This window comes from Trachinotus anak, unplaced genomic scaffold (assembly GCF_046630095.1).
Source record: "Trachinotus anak isolate AG129_WGS33_773 ecotype Australia unplaced genomic scaffold, CSIRO_AGI_Tana_v1 ptg000033l, whole genome shotgun sequence".
Classification (NCBI taxonomy): Eukaryota; Metazoa; Chordata; class Actinopteri; order Carangiformes; family Carangidae; genus Trachinotus; species Trachinotus anak.
Genome location: NW_027273884.1, coordinates 5606756 through 5627332, shown reverse-complemented (window position 1 = coordinate 5627332; position 20577 = coordinate 5606756). Strand labels below are relative to the sequence as shown.

At 37.4% G+C, this 20577-nt stretch overlaps 1 protein-coding gene across 5 annotated transcripts in view; it reads right to left on the bottom strand.

Annotated features, from left to right (window-relative positions):
* The window catches only part of LOC139614038 (neurexin-3a), a 108160-nt gene extending 87807 nt beyond the window's left edge, over positions 1–20353 (bottom strand). For 4 of the 5 annotated variants that reach the window (XR_011686881.1, XR_011686882.1, XM_071471124.1 and 1 more), the window contains exons 1-2: positions 20037–20170; positions 15682–15843 (exon numbers count right to left, since the gene is read on the bottom strand). Coding sequence is in view for 3 of the 5 variants with exons in the window: in XM_071471124.1 (XP_071327225.1) it covers positions 15682–15783 (102 nt within the window). In the remaining 2 variants the exon portion in view is untranslated. Of the gene's footprint in view, positions 1–15681; positions 15844–20036 lie in introns of all 5 variants that reach the window. The other variant, XM_071471123.1, reaches the window with a different exon arrangement.
* Positions 20354–20577: the final 224 nt, after the last annotated feature.

Sequence of the window (20577 nt, the reverse complement as noted above, 5' to 3'; positions counted from 1 at the left end):
TGTGCTGTCTGCTCAGCCAGAAGAAAATTAACAGAATTTGACCAGTTAAGAGAAACATGTAACTCATCTCATTTTTTTATCTTAAACTCATGTTTGATTACTATATGAAATAGAAAGATGAGACAAAAATTATGCTTGAATTTGACTAACCAAATTCTTTTGACTCACTACAAGCACTTCTGTTTCCCACCTGTATTCAGGTACTTCACAGTACGTTATTGTGTTAATAAAGAATCATACATGTCTAGATGGGTTAGGTCAAATGTGCAGCTGCTCAGCAGCTATCTGAGGTTCAGGATACAGCTGGAAAACAGGAATATGTATTGACACCAGACTGCAATACTAACAAAGTGACTGACAGCAGTATGGTTCACGTTTCCACATCTAAACCTATACTGTATATCAGTCTCTGAACATCTCCGTGTCTGTTTAGCTTTGGTTTTGTGCAACACTGCAATGACTGTCTTTCTATTGACTCATGGTTTAATGTTAATTCTGATTTCAAGGACAGTATTTACCCATTGGCTGATTATTTTTGAATTTGAATGAATTGAATGATGTTGTGGGTTCAGTCTGGCCAACTGGGTTATGGGTTTTACACTCATTAGGTGCTATTGAGCTAATGTAAGTTAGATGACAAAAATGGCCATCTTACCAAACAGAATGCAGAGAAGATCTCTGAGAGTATCTTTCAGAACAGCTGACAGCAGCATCAGTTTGACTGAAAAATGCTGGTAACAATTACAAATGACAATGTGAACTGAAAAATGTCTTTGTTCAGAAACTCATCTGCTCCTGTGGTGCATCTGACAGAGTTTTGAAAGCAACTGTCAATCATAGCTGTCAGTCATGCCAAGCCATACCTTGTCCTGTAATAAAAAGAAAGATCATCACCTCAACATACATCAGCGTGATGACTCATACCTAAAATGACAGGAATTGCTTTTAGGAAATATTTATTAGAATTGTACGTAGAATTTTCTGTTTGTCTCATGTCAGGTAATATTGAGGGGTCAGGTAGGGTAGGGTTTAAACTGCAAAGTCAATGGATTTAACCTGATTGATAACCTGGTTGGTTAACAGTTACATAATTGAGTCATAAATAATCTCTGGACACCTGGACAGAGTGAGAGAAACCCACAACATCCTCCAGCCTGTTATGCTGAGACCAGACCAGACCAGACAGCAGCTTATACACCATCCACATTTCTTAATTAACAACAGAAAAATACTCAATCGCTGACATTGCTATTTAAACAGACTGCTTGTGTAGGCATGGAAGTGGTCAATTTCAGAGACCTAGAGTTCACTGCTGCAGGTTGCCATGGACAATATCAATATGAAGTACAATGATGTTCCATACATGCAAAACAGCATGATTTTGAGGTAGAATAATAGTAATTGAAATGCTCTCAAACAGAAAAAAAACAGAAAATCTTAAAACATTATTACAGGGAATGTTGTGGAATTTTTGCATAATTGACTGATACTGTTGATAGATTATCAAAATTCTGCTTGTTTATCGTCTACTGATTGACTAATTGTTTTAGTGCATTAGGGAAAAATGCAACAACTGCAGAGTTTGCGTTCTTACTAAAATATATTAACCACTTCATATAAAAAGGCCAGCAAAAAGGCCTGTCTTTAATATAAGCCTGGTTCTTCTAATGCCTGGTTGTCTCAGCAGTCTATTTGAAAGTCTATACTACAAACATGTGAAAATGTTAAGTGGCTTGTCTACATTTTATTTTCAGATATGTCATGTCATTGCTGCTCTATACAATTAAGTATTTTCTAAAAAAAAAAAATAGAGAAATAAAAAAATCAGTAATCTCTGGTACACAGTAGCAGGCTTCTTCGTGCTTATTATAGTTAATTGAATTAGCCCCACAGACTACAGATTTTACTGTGCTGCATTCATACCCAGATACACAGTTAACACCCCTCACCACAAACGCCACAAAGGTGGTTTCTACAGACACAGTTTCCTGTATGATCAAGTGTCTTTTCAATAATGGAAAAGGAATAAAAAAAAACAAACATTAAATGTCCAATCTTTTATCACAGCAGCCCTAAGTGCTGTCAATAACAATGAGGGGAAGTCACCAAGGGGGGTTGTGAGTGTAAATTGAAATCTGCTCAAGTGGAAAATTGAGGACCTTTTTTTTCTTTAGGCAAAGAAACACCCTCAGTCTGGCTATGTTCTGGGCGCATACATAAACGAAACAAACACACCCTCTCTTCCATTTCACTCTTTTATATAAATGTCTCGACTCCTGCTCCTCGCCCAGGGTTCTGTCTGAGAGTGCAGCCATGGCTGAGTGGAGGGGATTGGGTGAGATAATTGATACTCCACGAGTAGATTTGACAGTAAATCAGCTTATCACTAAAGGTGCTCAGGGACCGGATGGAAAATGGTTCTTTTCCTCTTCTCCTTTCCCACTCTCTTTACTGCTTTTCCTTCTCTTTTTGTTCCATCCATTTTGCTCTCGCCCCTTGAATCCATCTATCTCATTCCACCACCTCTCTGCAAGAAGCAACCATTCTGTCTGCTGCTCTGTGATTGAATAGCACCACCACTTTCTCTTCCAAAACAGAAGCCTAGATATGAATGACAATGTCTCCCTCAGACATCACAGCACAGAAGGGAGAGGACGGTTGACTTTAACTTGTCTCTAGTGGTTTGTTTGATGTGATAACAATGAGTCAATGTTTGGGTGTCCTACAGTACATAAATTATGCTCCATTATTTTTTTTAGTTTCATATTATTTATTTTATGATGCTAAATGCATTATAAAATAAATAATAATAAATAATTTGTTTCACAAATTTGATAAAAACTGCAAATTCAGATGAAACCTGTGTATCATTCTTATGAAAAAGCAAGCAAAATAAAATGACAATGCAGGTTTTTTGTCAGTGCCTTTAAAAACTGTTACAAAATGGAAAATTTCTAGTCTTATCGACCACATAAAGGGCTTTACAATACAAACCACATTCACACACACTTTACAGCCCTTTTCTAACATACATGCATATTCACACAGTTTTGGTGTTCAGTATCTTGCCCAAGGGCACAAATGCAGACTGGAGGAGCAAGGAATCAAACCACCGACTGTCCAAGTGGACAACTCACTCTACCTCCTGAGCCACAGGCACCCCAGAAGATGGTTACAGGATATAATTCACATGATCCATACAACAATTTCTGCCACCTCCACCTACGGCGGACTTAAAATACAACTCTGAGCCTTGCCACATCCAGGAATACTTTGATGACACAGCTATTGTGGTACATATCAGGAATGGGCAGGAAGGAGAGTGCAGGGATCTGACTTTAGTGAATGGAGTGACAAGAACTACCTCCTTCTGAACACCTCCAAGACCAAGGAGATGGTCACTCACTGTTGCAGGCCTAGGCCCACACTTCAGCCAGTCAAAGTTTGAGGGAAGGATATTGAGGTGGTGCACAGTTATAAACACCTAGGTGTGCACCTGGACAGTAAACTGGACTGGTCCTTGAACACAGATGCAATCTACAGGAAGGGGCAGAGCCGGCTCTTTTTCCTTAGGAAGTTCAGCTTTATTGACGTCTGCAGTGAAATGCTACATGTGTTTTATCAGTCAGTGGTGGCGAGTGTCCTTTTTTTATGCCGTGGGCTGCTGGAGCAGCAGCAGGTCAGACAAGAACACCTGACTGGATAAGCTAGTTAAAAAAGCTAGGTCTGTGCTTGGTAGGAGTCTGGATTCACTTACAATTGTTGTGGCTCTCCATGTGCACGTGAGAGATGAAGGCCATCTTGGACAATACCAACCATCCTCTCCACAACATCCTAACTTTCCCACAGAAAAATGCTAATATCAGTTTCAGTGTACCCTATTTGGAATATTTATAAATTTTTATGTTGCAATCAAACCAACATTTCTTTTGGAACAAAATTTTTTCAACCATTGAACTATGAACAAGTGCACCTACACTTAGCTCTGTCTGACTCAAACAGCAGATCTCCAGAGTAATACAGTGTCTAGCAATGTGATAGTTCAACAGTTCACAAACTGTAGTTCAAAAGGAAAGTGCTGTATGACAGCAAAATAAAGCAGTGAAAATATTAAAAATATAGCGTATACCTAAACTGATATCAGCTTTTTTCTGTTAGCATTTTTTAAAAAGTGGCTAAAACACATTTTTGCAGACTGCCCCATCCACAGCAGCACATCACTCAGCTTCTGTATGGAGACCTTTAATCAGATATATAACATAATTATATAACATATATAAGTATTGGCTGCTATAGCCCTCCTGCTTTCCACGTAACATAATATTGTTGTAGATGGCCTTAAAGAGTCTGGGAAGAAAAGGTGTCTGAATCTGAAGAAAAAGTGAGAAAACTCTTCAGTGAAAAACTAAATCTGGATCATTTGAAAATAGAGTTGGATGGGGTTCATATGACTGGGAAGCCAGGGTCATCATCAGAAAAGCCCCGACCCATTGTGATGAGATTTCTGAGGTTGAAGGACAAACTTGCTGTTCTGGATAAGACTAAAAACTTGAAGGGCTTAGGCATCTTCATCAATGAAGACTTCCCTGAAGCTGTGCAGCAAAGAGGGAAAGAATTGCTCCCAGCAATGAAGGCAGCTTGAGAGAGAGGTGACACTGCATATTTAAGATATGTCAAACTTATTGTCCATCCACCAAAATCAAAATCCACCACAACAAAGGAAGGCCAACACTCAGAGTTTGGTCATTAGTCTCTTTTATTAGGCATTTACACAGCACTCTGATTACTAAACCACTCATCCATGGTACATTCTCTTTGCTCACACTATGGACTACAATAAATCTGATTTTGAAGGCCAGATTTTTAGGCCCTTTGATCCCTCCACAATTGACTCATACAATTTTGATGTTGATCCAGACTTGAAAATGTTTTCTCTACTTTTCATTTAAATATAAGGAGCCTTTCTAGAAATTATGACAAATGTATTTATTATTTATTTTCACCTAAACATGATTTTTCTGTTACTGCTTTATCAGAAACATGGCTTACAGAGGACTCTAGAGAAATCTTTGAATTAAATAAATATAATTCACTATGTAAGTGAGAATCGATCTGGAGGTGGACTATCACTGTTTATTCAACTGACAATTAGGGATGATCTCTCTCTGAAATCAGACTGGGCTTTTGGTGGAAAGAATGTTATGTTGCTGTTATTATTGCCCACCTGACTCTAGCATCAAAGATTTTAATGTAAATTCTCTTACCTGATAAACAAAGAGAATAAACCCTGTTATATTTTAGGCAAATTCAATATAAACCTCTTTAAAAACGATTCAGATACTCTTACAGGTGATCTTTTAAAATATTCTTTATTCTAAATATTTTTTCCCTCTTATTCACAAATCTACTTTTAAAGAAAATTCTGCAACTTTAATTGACAATATATTAACTAATTCTTTGAGTAAAGAAATTAAATCTGGGGTCTTATGTTTACATTTGTCAGATCATTTTTCCATATTTCAGTACTAGGTTAATAGAGCTAAACATACAAAGGAAATAATGCATAAGAGAATTATGAGCAAGTCAAATATTTCCAAATTTAAAGATATACTTGCCAGTATTTCATGGGATGATGTACATGAACAAAATAATGCAGATTCTGCATATCAATATTTTATGAAAGTTATTAGTTCCAGTTTTAATGAATGTTTTCCAATTGGCAGTACTACCAAGAAATACTGCCAAGACTTCCACAAGCCTTGCTTTATAGCTGACTTGCTGAAGCTGTTGAGGAAAAAGAATAAACTGTATAGAAAGTATGTCTTAAATCCTACTCCTCTTACCCACAGTATTTACAAATCTTATAGAAATACATATAATCATTCTGTTAGATCTGCAAGTATTTCAATGAAAATAATGTTTTTTTTGTTAATATTGGTTGTGAATTAGCTAATAAAATTCCTGTTTGTCATGGTAGTCAACTGTATTTTATTCTAAGACATTGTCCAGTTATCTCTTCTTTTAAGCCCCTAATTGATGAACTAAAAATATCTTCAGCTGGTCATGACAATATTTCTGCATTCCTTGTCAAACAGGTGAAATAGTCAATATTGAAACCATTTGGTCACATCTCCTCTGTGTCTTTAAAAACAGGTGTTGTGCCAGAGGATCTAAAAACCACCAAAGTTGTTCCTCTGTTTAAAGCAGATGATCCAGGTTGTGTTAATAATTATAGACCCATATCTATCTATTTTATATACAGAGGGATTCTTCTTCATCTTGATTATAATTAGATTATTTACACATCAGTATGGTTGGAAGACCTCCTGTGGCCTTCAGTGGAGCAAACTTAAATGGTCTTGAACTGACACTAAACCTCTACCTCAGAGGATAGGACTACCTTCAAACCCTGGCAGGCCATGTCCTGTGGTGCCTTAATGCACGGGCTTACGTGGGCCTCAGGTCCCCAACCAACCAGGGAACTCGTTAGACATCATGAGCTTTTTTTTTTTTTTTTGTCTCTTGAGGCCTGTGGTTACTTGGAGGCTCACACAGCACAACTGCAACAGGCTTGCCACCTTGCCATCATGAAACAAAAATGATAAGACTGGGCAGTACAGTGCTACAGCAGCACCATGCAGCAGTGAGTTATTCACATCACTGGGGGAAAAGTGAGAAACATCCAGTCTCTCTCTCTTTTACATATAACTGATTATGGCTGCTGTGCAATACACTGTACATGCTGTGTGCATGCAGACAAGTGTGTGAGTGAGTTATTATGGTTAAGGGGACACTCTATGTCTCTGCTGCTCTGAAACTTTCTTCTGATTCCCAACACAATCTCTCTCAAATCAATCTCTCAAATCTCATGCCAAATAAAAGAAAGCCTCAAAGCCACTCCCTCATTATAAATGTGAAACAGGCTTTCTGTGAACACTTTCTGTTAGGTTAGGTTTAATTTTCCAAATCATATGGTGATGTAGATTTCATTTATATCAATTGTTTGTCCTTATTTGACCTTGAAGATGGCCTTGTTGCTTGCAATCTAGTAAATCATATTTTTATGAATATAAATTGCCCTTCTTCTAATAATCATTGCCTTCCTGATCAGTTCTTCATACAGTCTTTGTTTTCTTAGCACGCTCTATCTAACTAATCTAGACTAGTGCAAGGTGGCTGTTTCTTGACATAATAATCCAAGAGGTAAGGTGGTGTAAAGATGCAAGAAATTTGTTTTAAAAAATTTTATCTGGGGGAGGTCCCCAGAAGTTTTCTTCCCAATTTCAAAACATAACCAGTTGTCCATGTACTGGAGGAAAGGTACTAACCATGCACATAACATGCACACTACTAGAAACACTGTAGAAACAGAAGAGTGTAACACTGATTAACATAACCATGTAACATCTGTGACCAACACAATTTAAATTAAATGTACTGTATGTTCATTAACACAAGATGTGTTAAGTTCTGTGTGAGTGCTCTTATGATGTTTTTATTTGGTATTCCTCAAGCTCCTGCATATTAATCCATCTTCAAAGTCTACAACAACTTTTGGGACATGTGGTAGTTGACCTCTGAATGGACTCTGCTTTGTCATTATCCAGTCACATTCAGGTGTAAAAAAAGGTTACATTTGTACTTTTGTAAATTGTACTTGTGTACTAGAAGAAAATAAACTGGCAGACTGGTCGTGAATTTTATAGCAATACAGTGTGATATTCGAATTCAGACTAGACACTACAGAAATAATAAATACAACACCAGACACAGTTTTTTTTCTCCCTTCGTTGGATTTTTGTTTCATAAAAAACTGTAGATCTTGGGAGACTTGGTGGACTTCATTTATCGTATTATAATTTCTGATGATACAAGAGCAGAAAACAAAGCTCTACAATATTGTCCTGCAAAATAAACTCATAGTAAATTCCTGGTGTCTTCTGCCCACTGCTTAGTCTGTTAAATTGGACTCCATGCTCAGTGAGAATGCTGTTCAACAACCAGAATCCAGGGACCACAAATCATTTCCATATGGCCCCACAGTATAGAATTTTATTGGGCTTTTATTTTGAAAGTGGCCTTTTTTTATTTTGCTTACTTAAACATAAAGTGAAGTGCATAGATTTGTGTATACAGTTTGCAGTAAAATAAACCATTACTTATTCAGTGTGTTGTTAGCGTAGGCCTAATATTGGTCGACTACTGAATGGATATACAGTAAGTCCATGGGGCAGTGTATAATTAACTGTTTGTGTCCCAACCTAATCTTCAAAAATTGCTATACTGCCATTTATTGTATTGTTATATTTATGACTGCTGAAGAAGTGCACACACTCAAGGTTAAATATGCCCTGACAAACAATATGAAGATGTTAGCATTAGACGTTGTTTCCTCGCTGTTCCTACAGTGTTTGTGTATGTACAGGCACTGGGAGACACACACATTTATTATCTCTAGATCTCTTGCTTGACCATAAATCTTTGCCTACTCACAGTGTATAATGTATGTTGCACATGTGTGTGCTGCATATATGGCTGTGCAGATATGACTATCCACCAGGAAACAAAAACATTACACAAGGACAGCATTGACTGCTACAGACTGAGAGTGGAGGTTTTCCATTCACTCTGGCAATCACAAATTATATGCATCATATATCACATATTATATGCATGTAATATAATATGTGATATAATATCTAATTAAACAGGGTTGAAGACTGGCAATGGTGCTCCACCACCAAGAAAAAGTCCTATTGTATATATCCATATTGGTAAATCAGGTATGTCTACTTTCACAGTCACATTTTCTTGCCATGAGACACTCCCTGGGGTATTTTGCAAGATCAGACCTTTTGCAGTGTATGGTCTTGCCCACAAGGTGGCATCATTTCCTTTGCAGAACACATAGTCTGGGCTGGGATCCTCCTTGGTCAGAGGAATGAAATATGTGACTGGATCCTCTGACTAAGACTGGTGCTGGTGGTTTTATACAAGGTGTAAGTGTGTGCATCTGTGTGTGCGTCTGTGTTTGCCCTTTATTTTGAGGAAAGCTTTTATTTAACCAGTCACAGAGTAAATGTAATGCTTTGAATTTTGAGCTTCAGCAATGAATTTATTGGCCCAAAGAAAGCTGTATTATTGTGATACAATTTTTTTTTTTAATTAATAAACTAATTAATTAAATGTGACTGTTCCTCATACTATCAGAACATGCATTGGTAGGAAAATGGTAAATAAATAAGGAAAAACAGAAGAGCAGCTTCTCTCAGGTGATTGAGAATGTCAGTGCAGGATGTGATCAGACTATCAGCAAGAACAATCCATTGACAATTACACAGAGAGGGATATTATAGTAGGATTGCAGTGCATGTGCCTCTCATCGCACATTTGATCAGTTGTGCAAAAACCAGAGGTACTAGTCCGTAAAGATGGGAAACAAAGTGATATGGTCAGATGAGTCATCCTTCTACATATTCTGTTATATGAGTAATGTGGAACGTATTGCTGGTTGAATGAATCTGAATATGACACAGATGTGAAAAACAAATATATTTTTTAACCATTTTAGCAGCTGCACATGAAGACGGCGGGATTTTAGTGACATTTTCTGTCAAAAGTAAATAAGAAATGAATTTATAAATCCAACATTCCAGTAACTTTCATGCACAACATATGTAGAATGACAGAACTGGCAGGAGCAGCAACACAGCAGACACACTACTGGTGTGAGCATGTGTGCTTCTCTGCAGTAGGTCAGCAATGGCAGCCACCATGCACAAGTAACGCAGGCAGTGTGTTCCTGACGTTAGCACCTAGCATTTGAAAACATTGAAGCATTAAGCAGCTAAACGGCCAGATATTTTTCTTAGATGTTGGTGAAGCTCAAACCAAAGCTAAAATAGAGTGAATGCTGGATTAATGGAATGACAATATTCTTCTGTGTGCTGGATCTGCTATTTCCTAATACTTTCACCATAACAACTTTAGAAGAGGAGAACATGTCAGGGCTGTTTTCACAGCTTGTTGTGCTTCTCCCAAGTGGACGAAAAAAGAAAATTTAATTTATGCAGCTTTAAGTAAAACTACAGAAATATCAGTTAAAATGCATTTAAAGTATATACAGACATAAACCTACATATTATGCTGCAAAATCAGCTTTGTTAATGCCATAATATTATTATTGATCCATTACTGTATAGGCAGCAGGTAGTAAAAATCATACTAGTCATACGGTCTGCATAAAGGGGCGTGTCGGGAGACCTAAAGTGTTTAAATCCAATGCCTGAACTACGTTGGTGAAGATTGAATAAGTTGAAAAGTAAATATATAACTCAGCGAGAGCTCGTCTATGGATAAATAAATTATCAGACATCTTCATAATTACACATCAGACATGCTAACATTAGCTTCTAGTTCAGACAGACTGACAGTTATGTGTTGTAAAGCAAGAGAAAACAGCTCTGAAATGCAAAATAATAGAATTTTAATCATGTGATAAAACATGTGATTAATCACAATTAACTATTGAAATTCAGCGATTAATCGCAATCAAGAAAAAACTAATTGTTTGACAGCCCTATTTAATATATAACAACACACCGTATTTTATAAATTTGATATACTTTTTTTACTATATTTTTATATGAAAGTGTAAACATTTTTTTAAATTATGCATTGTAAAACAAATAACCTCTTACTATAGCTATAAAATAAATATTATGATGTAAGAATATCAATAAATCCCTCTGAAAAGTATTGAAATAGTATAGTAGTATTGAAATACTATATAGTAGAAGCTGCATTGACTGGAAATACTCAAGTATAGCACAAGTACTTCAAAGCTTTACTTTAGCACAGTATGAGTTTGTTTACTTAAAATTCCACCACTTCATGATTAATACCACAAGAGGTAAATATCTGAGACCTCCCCCTCACTAAAATGAAGATCAAAAGTTAGTGTTCACAAAATTTAATTGCTTGTGGCCTAATTCTTTTTAGTTCATTTTGCAGCAAATAACATCTGGAACATTTTTTAAAGTAGTAGTTAAGTAGAAGACAAATCAGAAAGAATGATTCCATAAGTGATCTGAATGCTATGAAGATATTTGATTACATGAACAAAGTACCATTACCACTGGAAGAAACTAAGACCAATGTTCATTGTGTTTGCTCATCCTCACTGTTCTGGCTATGCACTAGTCCTTTGTGTTTTTTTGTTGGCTGCAGTGTACAGGCACAGCCCGAAGCCTCCATGTGAGTGGTTGATGGAGGTGTAATGACAATGACAATTATAGCAATTATGTGTTATTGTAGGCCATTATGTATTTTGTAGGTTTTGAGATGTAGGCTTTCTCTGTAATTGCTGGCTTATAAAAGGCATAACAATCATGGGCCAGCCAGCCACAGGGGCTACCAAGGGCGACCAGTGCCTGGTGCCATGGTAACAAAACATTTATCCATAATGCCGCTCTGTGGATGGCGAGGACAAGAGCAATGGCAGCAGGGAAATTAGTCTTAATGGCAAGAAGCAGAGGATGCAAGGGTGCTGGACAGCAGGCAGAGGGAGAGCTGGGGGTGCTGTAGATATGTGGGTTGGTTATCCTGTGATTAGGAGGTGAGTAGAATGTGTGTGACTGTGTAAGGGAGAAAGTACGATGGCAATCTTTCAGGCAGTGTGTTTCGGACTAGTGTGCACAAATAAATGAGAGTTTGTGAGAGGCACTCACTCTTCAGATTTTGAAGCTATTAGAAAATAATTTTTTAACCAGAACCAATGAGTGTGTGACAGAATGATTTGAATGAACAGATAAATGCGACTTGCACAGATTTTTCCCCACTACTTTACCCTATCAAATGACTGACACAATTGACTTTGACTTGCCAAAATTAATACTGAATTATTCTTCTCAGTCTATACTGTCTATGTCAATCCAGGATAAATTCCCTAATTCTTCTTAAAAATCATACATAAAGCACTCCTGTAACTTTATATTTTGCCTCATATTCAGAATGTTGTTCAGTTTTTACAGTAACTCATTAAATGTTGCATGTGTGTCCATGGTGAGGGGGCAAACAGAGTTTTGTCAGCATTTTTTTTTTAATCCTAGACTTCAAACTAATTTTATTTTCTTTTGTGTTTTGAGTCTCATAATGTTATTTGAGAGCAATGATGAACTGGTGTAATAATCTTTAAATCAATAAACAGCTGATTGATATACTAAATATCTTTAGTCACAGAATTTATATTCATTGCTGATGGGAAAATACTTATGCATGTGTAATAATTAATTAATCATTTAAGTAATTTGTAAAACTCATTCTCAACTAAGACAAATCAAAGTATGACCAAAGTATAAATCCTATTTCTTTAAATAAAATGTATTCACTTTCTCTATTCTACATACAGTATGTAATGTTTATCAATGTGGTTGAAGATAAATCACTAACATGGTAGAATATTTGATGATTGTAACAAACATCTAATAATCTGAAATTGATGAATGTGTGTATGACATGCTGTCACACTGTTTTCATATAACTGTGCTGCTTGATTTGCAGATTAGAGAGTTCATAAATCAACACTGAAACACTGTAGCAGAAGTGTTATGCACAGTTATTAGGTTGAATTGCGATGGATATTATCAAGGAACTGTATATGTGTGTGCACCAGCATGAAAAGGTGCTTGTGTCTCATATTTGTTATGTGGCACCAACTCTATCCTTGATATGTCTGTGAGGACTCAAACCTAATGTGCAGGCATGCATGTTTGGGTGTGTGTGTTTCAGTTTGTAAGGAAAAAGCAATATAAAGTGTTAATATGGTGTTGGACCACCACATGTCACCAGAACAGCTTTACTGCATCTTGGCATTGATTCTACAAATCTCTGGAATTCTACTGGGGGGATGAACACCATCCTTTCAAAAGATATTCCCTCATTTGGTGTTTTGATGAAGGTGGTCTAACATCAGTCAAAAATCGTCAGTCCAAAATCTCCCATACTTCAACTGGGTGGAGATCTAGTGACTGTGAAGGCCATAGCATAACATTCATGTAATTTTCATACTCATCAAACCATTCAGTGACTCCTTGTGTCATGCACTATGGATAGGGGCATTGTCATCCTGTTTCTCTACTCATACAGGGAATCGCAAACCTGCCCAGCGTGGCACAAGGCAGGAAGTAGGCCAGAGGGGGATTAAATGGCTACTTCACCACTTCCTCCCTCTCTCTGCAGCCCATATCATGCTCTGTACTCTACGTACCCTATGTGTACGTGTGTGTGTTGCCATCAAGCAGTGACAGAGAAAGCCAAGTCCCTGCTACCATGCTGCAACAACTGTTTCCAGTCAAGTCCTAAGATATGACGTCATCAGCTCAAAGGAACAATGTGCATGTGTGTGTGTGTGTGTGTGTATCTGTGTGCGTGTCTGGGTTAACTCAATGGGGCAATTCTTACACTCTGAAAATTGGTATGAAAAAAGCAATTCAAAACAAACAAATCCTTGTTATGGCTGTAGTGTTGTGTTGTGTGTCTGTGTGCTGCCTCTCCAGGTACTGCCCCTCATGCAGCAAGTGGATGAGTGCACCAATATCCTATCACTCATCAGAGCCAGTATAAATGTAAATAAATAGTATAAATATATATATATATTTATATACATAAATAGTATATATGTGTCGGGGCCAGTGGGCCAGAACACAGCGTGAAGGCTGTGTGTGCGAGTAGTGACTGCTCGGTGGTTGTCATTGTCGCTAATAGAGATAGTGCTACACGTGTTACTCCCTGTGGCTGGGATGGTGTTTTCATTTTAACGTATAGTTTTCTGATTTTTTTTTTCATTAAAGGATTAATCGGCTTCACCCGTATCCTGGAGGTCGTCTTCTATTATGGTTAAAGGATCTTGTGTTATTTTATTTACATTGTTAATAAACAGTCCTTATTTGCGATCATACATTGGTTTCCTGGTTTCCTTTTTCCCTGGTTTACTCATTCTGTTACTCCCCCATCCCCTGGACCTCTGAGGGACGTAACATTTGTGGGCTTGTCTGGGATTTAGAGAAAGGTTAGGAGGCTCGTATATGGCCCAAGCAAGTCATGTTCTTGTGCTTTAGTCTGTACTGGCTACCGCGGTAACTGGGCAGCTTCCTCAGTCAGGTAGGTGAGTGTCCAGCTGGGTGCTTCAGTCCTTCTGTTGGGAACTCTTTTGTTATTTTGCCTGTCTTGTATTTGGAGTAATCCTGGGCAGGGAAGCAGTTCTCCGACAGGGGCAGGCAATTCAGGGCCAGAAGATAGGTAGGTAAAGTGTGTGTTAGGCAAGCTCTGAGGAAATTGTTCTGTTGTTGTGTTTGCCGCCTATAGTGAAACTGTTATTAGTAATGCTATGTAATGTTTGAGGCCAAACAGTAGCCGTGCCATTGGCCCTGTTTAGCTTAGCTCGGCAGAGCATATACAGTGATTGGTTATTCCGTAGCTTGAAGGCTGTACTTGTATCAGTTGGTGATTATAGCAACTATAATCACAAACTATCTAGCTCATAATTTTGGTTTTATTGTATTGAGATCAGTGGTGTGTGGTTTACAAAGAGTACAATTTGGCTATAGCTAATCACCAGTCAAAGACCCTAGGATTATCCTCAATGTGTACACCCCCAAAAAAGGCTGCTGTCCTCTCCGCTTGACATGGTCACACCCACGAAAAAGACTACAATGATGTCACTACAATGACGAAAATAGCTACAATGACTGGAGGTCAAGCCAGTTTGCAGGGACAATACCCTGCTGCTGCCACAAGTGGGCATTAAATTACACGATGAACACAAACAGAAAACAGATCCTTTATCAGACAGAAAGCTGTTCCAAGATCAGATGCAGGGAGAGACATCACTCCCACTTCAGTATTGTTGTAATTGATGTCTATTTTTAGCTTTAACTGGGCAAGCACTGCTGTCCTTGTTTGCCCTTACGGCATGCCAATGATGCAGATTTATTATATGGTTGAAGGCCACTGCTCTTATCAATCCCATTTTCAGGCACTGTCACAAACAAGCTCTGGTGAGCCCACTGTACACTACCAACACCAAACAGCTGACAGGTAAAGTTAGAGATTAGTGAAAAAGTAATCGTAACAGACAGATATTTTTCTCAGAGAAAGACAATGATTAGACTCACTACATGCACTTTCATCAAGCAAACAAAAACATGACTCCAGATAATGTTGCTCTCTATCCAGCAGACAAGGGATGGCTGGACTGTTTATCAGCTTGTTTTATCATTCTTTTGACCCCTAGTTGCCAAATATATCACTGCAATTTTATGTAAACCTACTGTAAAGTGTATCCTCTAAATACATTCCTTTTCTGTAGATTTCCTAATTCTTAATTATACATATATATATATATATATATATATATATATATATATATATATATATATATATATATATATATATATATATATATATATATATATATATATATATATATATATATATATATATATAATATTTATATAATAGAAAAAAAACTTTTAAGTGAAATGAAAAAGACAGTTTAAGATCCAGCTGGAAAAGTAAGACTTAATATTTAGTGAAAATTGATAATCCATTTAATATAAATGCATCTAAACACAGCACACCAGCACCACATTTCACTCTAAGAGTGAATCAGGTATACTTTACCTCTTTCAGGCAGCCCATGAAGTTGTTGCTGACTGGAGATCCAGGCAGGTCAGCAGTGCTGGGGCTTCCACCCACATAGAAGAAGTCATCAGAGCCCAACATGGTGTAGTCTTCCTGGGTGTAACCCGTGGTTGTCAGAATTCCATCCACTGATATTGTCACCTGATAGTAGGGATGGAAAAAAATGTTATTTTTCAAGGATTCACTCAGGTCTATGTGAATTATACATCTAAGGCCTGGTGATGTGTTTACCTGTGTTTACCTGTGATTCAAGGAAAATCTGCCAGCCCACTTGTTTTTTTTTTTTTTTTTTTTTGGCGAGTAGATGTTCAAACTATTGATGTATGAAGGGGTTAGTAACATGTTAAAACAAAATGTGAACCCGGTGAACAAACCTGCATTAAATATTCATCTTCATTCCACAAACCATGTGGTTTTTACCATTTTACCATTTTATTTGGTTCTCTTTTCTCTGTCTAAACAAGTGATGAAGGAAATAAACTAAAAAAGATATTGCATCAGAAGTAAAACACAGGAAAAGACAAAAAACAAACCAACAGAAAAGAGGGAGGAGTTCATGTCACAACACAAAAAATCATGTGCAAACATGCAGGACACACAATGGCAGACACTGCAGGATATCAGTCTGGGAACCATGTATGGTAGTAGCTATATCGTTACTGTTGACAAAACCTTTAATTTGTGACAGCATTTTGGTTAGAACTGACAGTCTTTCCAGCAGAGGTGGAAAGTAACTGTTAATATTGATTGAAGTTCTTTAAGCTGTCAAATAAATGTAGTGGAATTCGTAGTTTATATAGTTTTCCCCTACACTGTGGGTTGCTTTGTATTTTCAATTGGTCAGGAGCATGAATGAAGAAGAGAGTTTAGTGTAAGGAGGATTCAGTCCACGTTAAGCCATGTATACAGGACACATCTGTCAGAGTTCCAGTGTGGATTTTGTCTTTCTCTTTTTTGGTTACAGTACAAATCTCGTGATTTCAACAATATCATCACCAAAAACATTTTACTGGAGAATCTGGAGTTGAGCAGATTTAGTAAAACCCGAGAGATTAAAACCATAGCAAACACCTAGAAACAAAAGTGATGATGGGCGACCAAAAAAGAGGAATGGATTGAAAAGGAAAACATAAAAGCAATGTGAGTGGGAGACCCAGGTGAAGGATAGAGAGACAAGGAAAGTAAAGCAATCATGAAAGCTGGGAAATACAAAACCATTTTGGGAATGTTATCTTGATGCACAGAAGTCTTAAAAAGGGCAAGGAGAGAAGTACACAGCAAACCAAAAATGACAATAAGAATGATATCTACCATACAATGGAGTTTGTTTACCATAGCGTATCCAATGCCTGTTTGCTTTGCAGAAAGGTGGGGTAAGTTAGTGAACAGTGGTTTTATAAAACACTAAAGCAAATTAAATGAAAACCAAATGATGAAAAGTGAGGGAGTTATTACACGTGTTAGTAAAAAATTGTTCATTTTGTTCCTTAAGTTAAGAGAAGTTTTACCAGGACAAACAATGGTAGAGGTTAACAGGTAGAAACAGGGTTAGATCGAAAGGACTGGCCTTGTTTCTTAAACACATCCAAAGGTAAAGTTGTTTCTTGACAGTCAGGCCCAATCCCAATGCCCCCCTGAAGCCTAGGTCCTGAGCCTTCACAGACTTTGGCATCACCTCATAAGTGAATGAGTTTGCTCGAAATGGTATAACTAGGAATGGGTTGGCACTTTGTGACATATCATGTTAAGTTGACAACACCTTTTCTTGTAACATTAGGATTGGTTCCTTTTCAACGCTTTCAGGCTTCCCCTGGTGATCCCATATTTAACATCACAATGCTATGAACTGTGGGTAATTCCCTCAAGCAAAGTCTGCAGAAATACTGCAAGTTTGTATCAAGGGCTCAAAATGTCTGTGTAAGTGTGGACATTGTGTCTTTTGTAGAGAATCCCAAGCCACTCAAGGTATATTTAATGTATTTGTATTGGGTAAAATGAACCCAATGAAATGGAGATTCTTTCTTTAATTAACTATGTTTTCTCAACTACAAAGCTGCTCTCCATACTGTTAAGCATTTCTTGCAGTATGTAAATGTGAAAAATTATTTTGGTTTGGGACTTTGAGGTATGACACCTGGATTGGCAAAATGCACAGATTTGTTAATCTCATGAATGAATCCACTGTAAAATATTTATCTCTTTTCTCTATTTCATACTAGCAAAGAGCAGTGTACAAAACATTCAGATACCAGTTTGTTATTGATGCTGATGTGGTTGATGCACTGGGCATCTGTGTCAGTTAGGTAAATCAAAGTACACTCAATTTTAAAGGATTTGGATCGGGATCTTTTTTTTTTCTTACTGTCAATAAATCCTATGAAAAGACCCAGGACAAGTATTGTTTTTTTTTATTAACCCAGATCAAAAAGGATTTACTGAAGGCAGACATAACAACTTTATAAATATATCCCAAACAAAATAACTCTAAGAAAATAATCCTTTCACTAGACAGAGAAAGCATTTGACAAAGTTAACAGAACAAAAAACTATTTTGGAGAGTCATTTATATAATTGATAAAAAAAACTCTAACCAAACAAAGGGCAGCAATCTTGACCAACAACCAAATCTCACAAAATTTCACACTCCGGGTACCAGACAAGGATGTCCACTTTCACCTTCACTATTTGCACTCTTTATCGAACCATTAGCAAGCAACAATATGCCAAAACAATATCATAGGCATCCGCACTAATAAGATAATACATAAAATCAGCCGACATGCATAAGATTCATTCCTACTCCCACAAAATCCAAACATATCAATCACAGAGTTTACCAAAACCATCAATGCATACTTCAACATTTCTGATTACACAATGAACTAAAATATCCACCAATAAATGGAGATAGCGCTCACACTACATCACAAATTCCCTACTTACCCCCCAGTAGAGGCAATTTCACATATTTAGGTATAAAATTCTGTCAGAGATGTTCCATCTCAACTTTACTTAATCAACTCAACTTAAATCAATGGATAACACTACCACTTTCCATTAGAGGATGGATTGCCACAATAAAGATGATGGAATTACCAAGAATCAATTATGTATTCATAATTATCCCTACCCAACTCACAGTAAGATGGTTTACCACACCGAATACACTAATTACAACATTTAATTGGAAAAATAAAAAAGCCTAAACAAAACTAACCACTTTACAACAATCTAAACATCAAGGAGGACTAGAAGCACCAACTTTCCCACACTATTATTAGCAAACCAGTAACAGTACATCATCAAATGAAACATTTGAGGTAATGTAAGAACACAACTCAAAAGACATTTTAGACATTTTAAGTTGCAAACCCTTTTTACAGTGCTGACCTTTGACGGAAGGATCAGCAGAAGAGCCAAGAAGGCTATATCATTAGCTGTGGCACACCATCCAATTTTAGATCCTTTGTTATTGTGTATAAACTGCTCAAACAGTCTGCAAGCATTTGAAAGACAAATATGGTCTGGTTAGGAAAAAAGCTGTCTTGTTAACTGGCAGTTAGCAATTAGCTAATTAGTAAGCTAGTATGCTATAGCAGCCTGTTGTAGAAGGCTAACAGCATGCTACCAGCTAGATAGCTGTTATAACTTAACTTCTATACATCATTATCAATGCCATTTGTTAAGGTAAGTTTTAAAGACCCCCTTTGATGAAAATCAAGTTTTTAATCTTGTTAACATGATGTTTTTTTAATGTAATATAAGAGATATTTTTAACGAAAAAAGCAGTCAACGCCATGACTGCACAATGCCATCTTGGAACTGTAGTGAACCAATGACAGTCTCATAAAACCTAGGGCACCCATCCCATCAATGTGCGGGGATGTGGGGCGGGCAAAATAAACCCGAAACCTTGTCACTATAGAAAGCGTGAGTTTGCATTAGCATAACCTCTAACATTCTGTCAGCCACTGCCAGTTGTGAGCTATGTTTGCTAGTCACTGATTTTGGTGCACAACAGACTCCTCATCTGAGTCTGGGTCTAACTAAGGCTCAAACATGTAGCTGAGTCTCTCTGATGTTTCCTCCACTAACCATCTTGATACACACTGTTGTTTTACCTGAAAATCTAGTGCAAGCAGCTGTGATGGGCAGGGCACAAAGCCTGATCCACATTTCTCACTGAGGAAGTAAGCGTCGATGTGCTTATAGTCCTAGTTTTGTTTTTTGTTTTTTTCTTTTCATGTGGGAAAACCATTTTAAACAAACTATTAATCATAGCAGAGTATTTTTGCATAGTTTTAGATAATAATACACCCCACCCTGTGACTTACCTGTCGAAGGTTGCGGGTCACTTTGACATCATGCCATGAATTGTCATTGAACTTTCCATTGACTGGCTCCACGATGGCCTCAAAGGCTCCAGAGCCGAGGTTGATAACAAGGGAGACAGCGCCGTCCTTCAGGGCCAGGTTGACGTAGTCAGCTGACTTGCCAGTGTGAAGGATAAGGCCATTACGCTGCCATGTCTTGAAGGAGAGCGTGATCTCATCACTACTGCTCTGGATGGGGTTCTGGGAGAGATCGTAGCAGAAGTACTCTGAGCCACGGAAAGTGGCCACATTCTCTTCCCTTGCTGTGGTGAGAAGAAAAAAAGACAAGAGGTGTTGGTAACAGATATTTTCAGTCATAAGAAAGACTAAAGAATTAAAGATAAAATTAAATTATTCAAAAATTCATATAGTTTTTTTCAGAAGGGTCATTTTGTGCAGCCAAGCATTGATCAAATCAACAAATTCTACTGTAGATCTAAAAGTTTCTGAAGACATCTGGGACATTTACACAGTAGAGCAATAAAAACATGGCAGTTTGGTT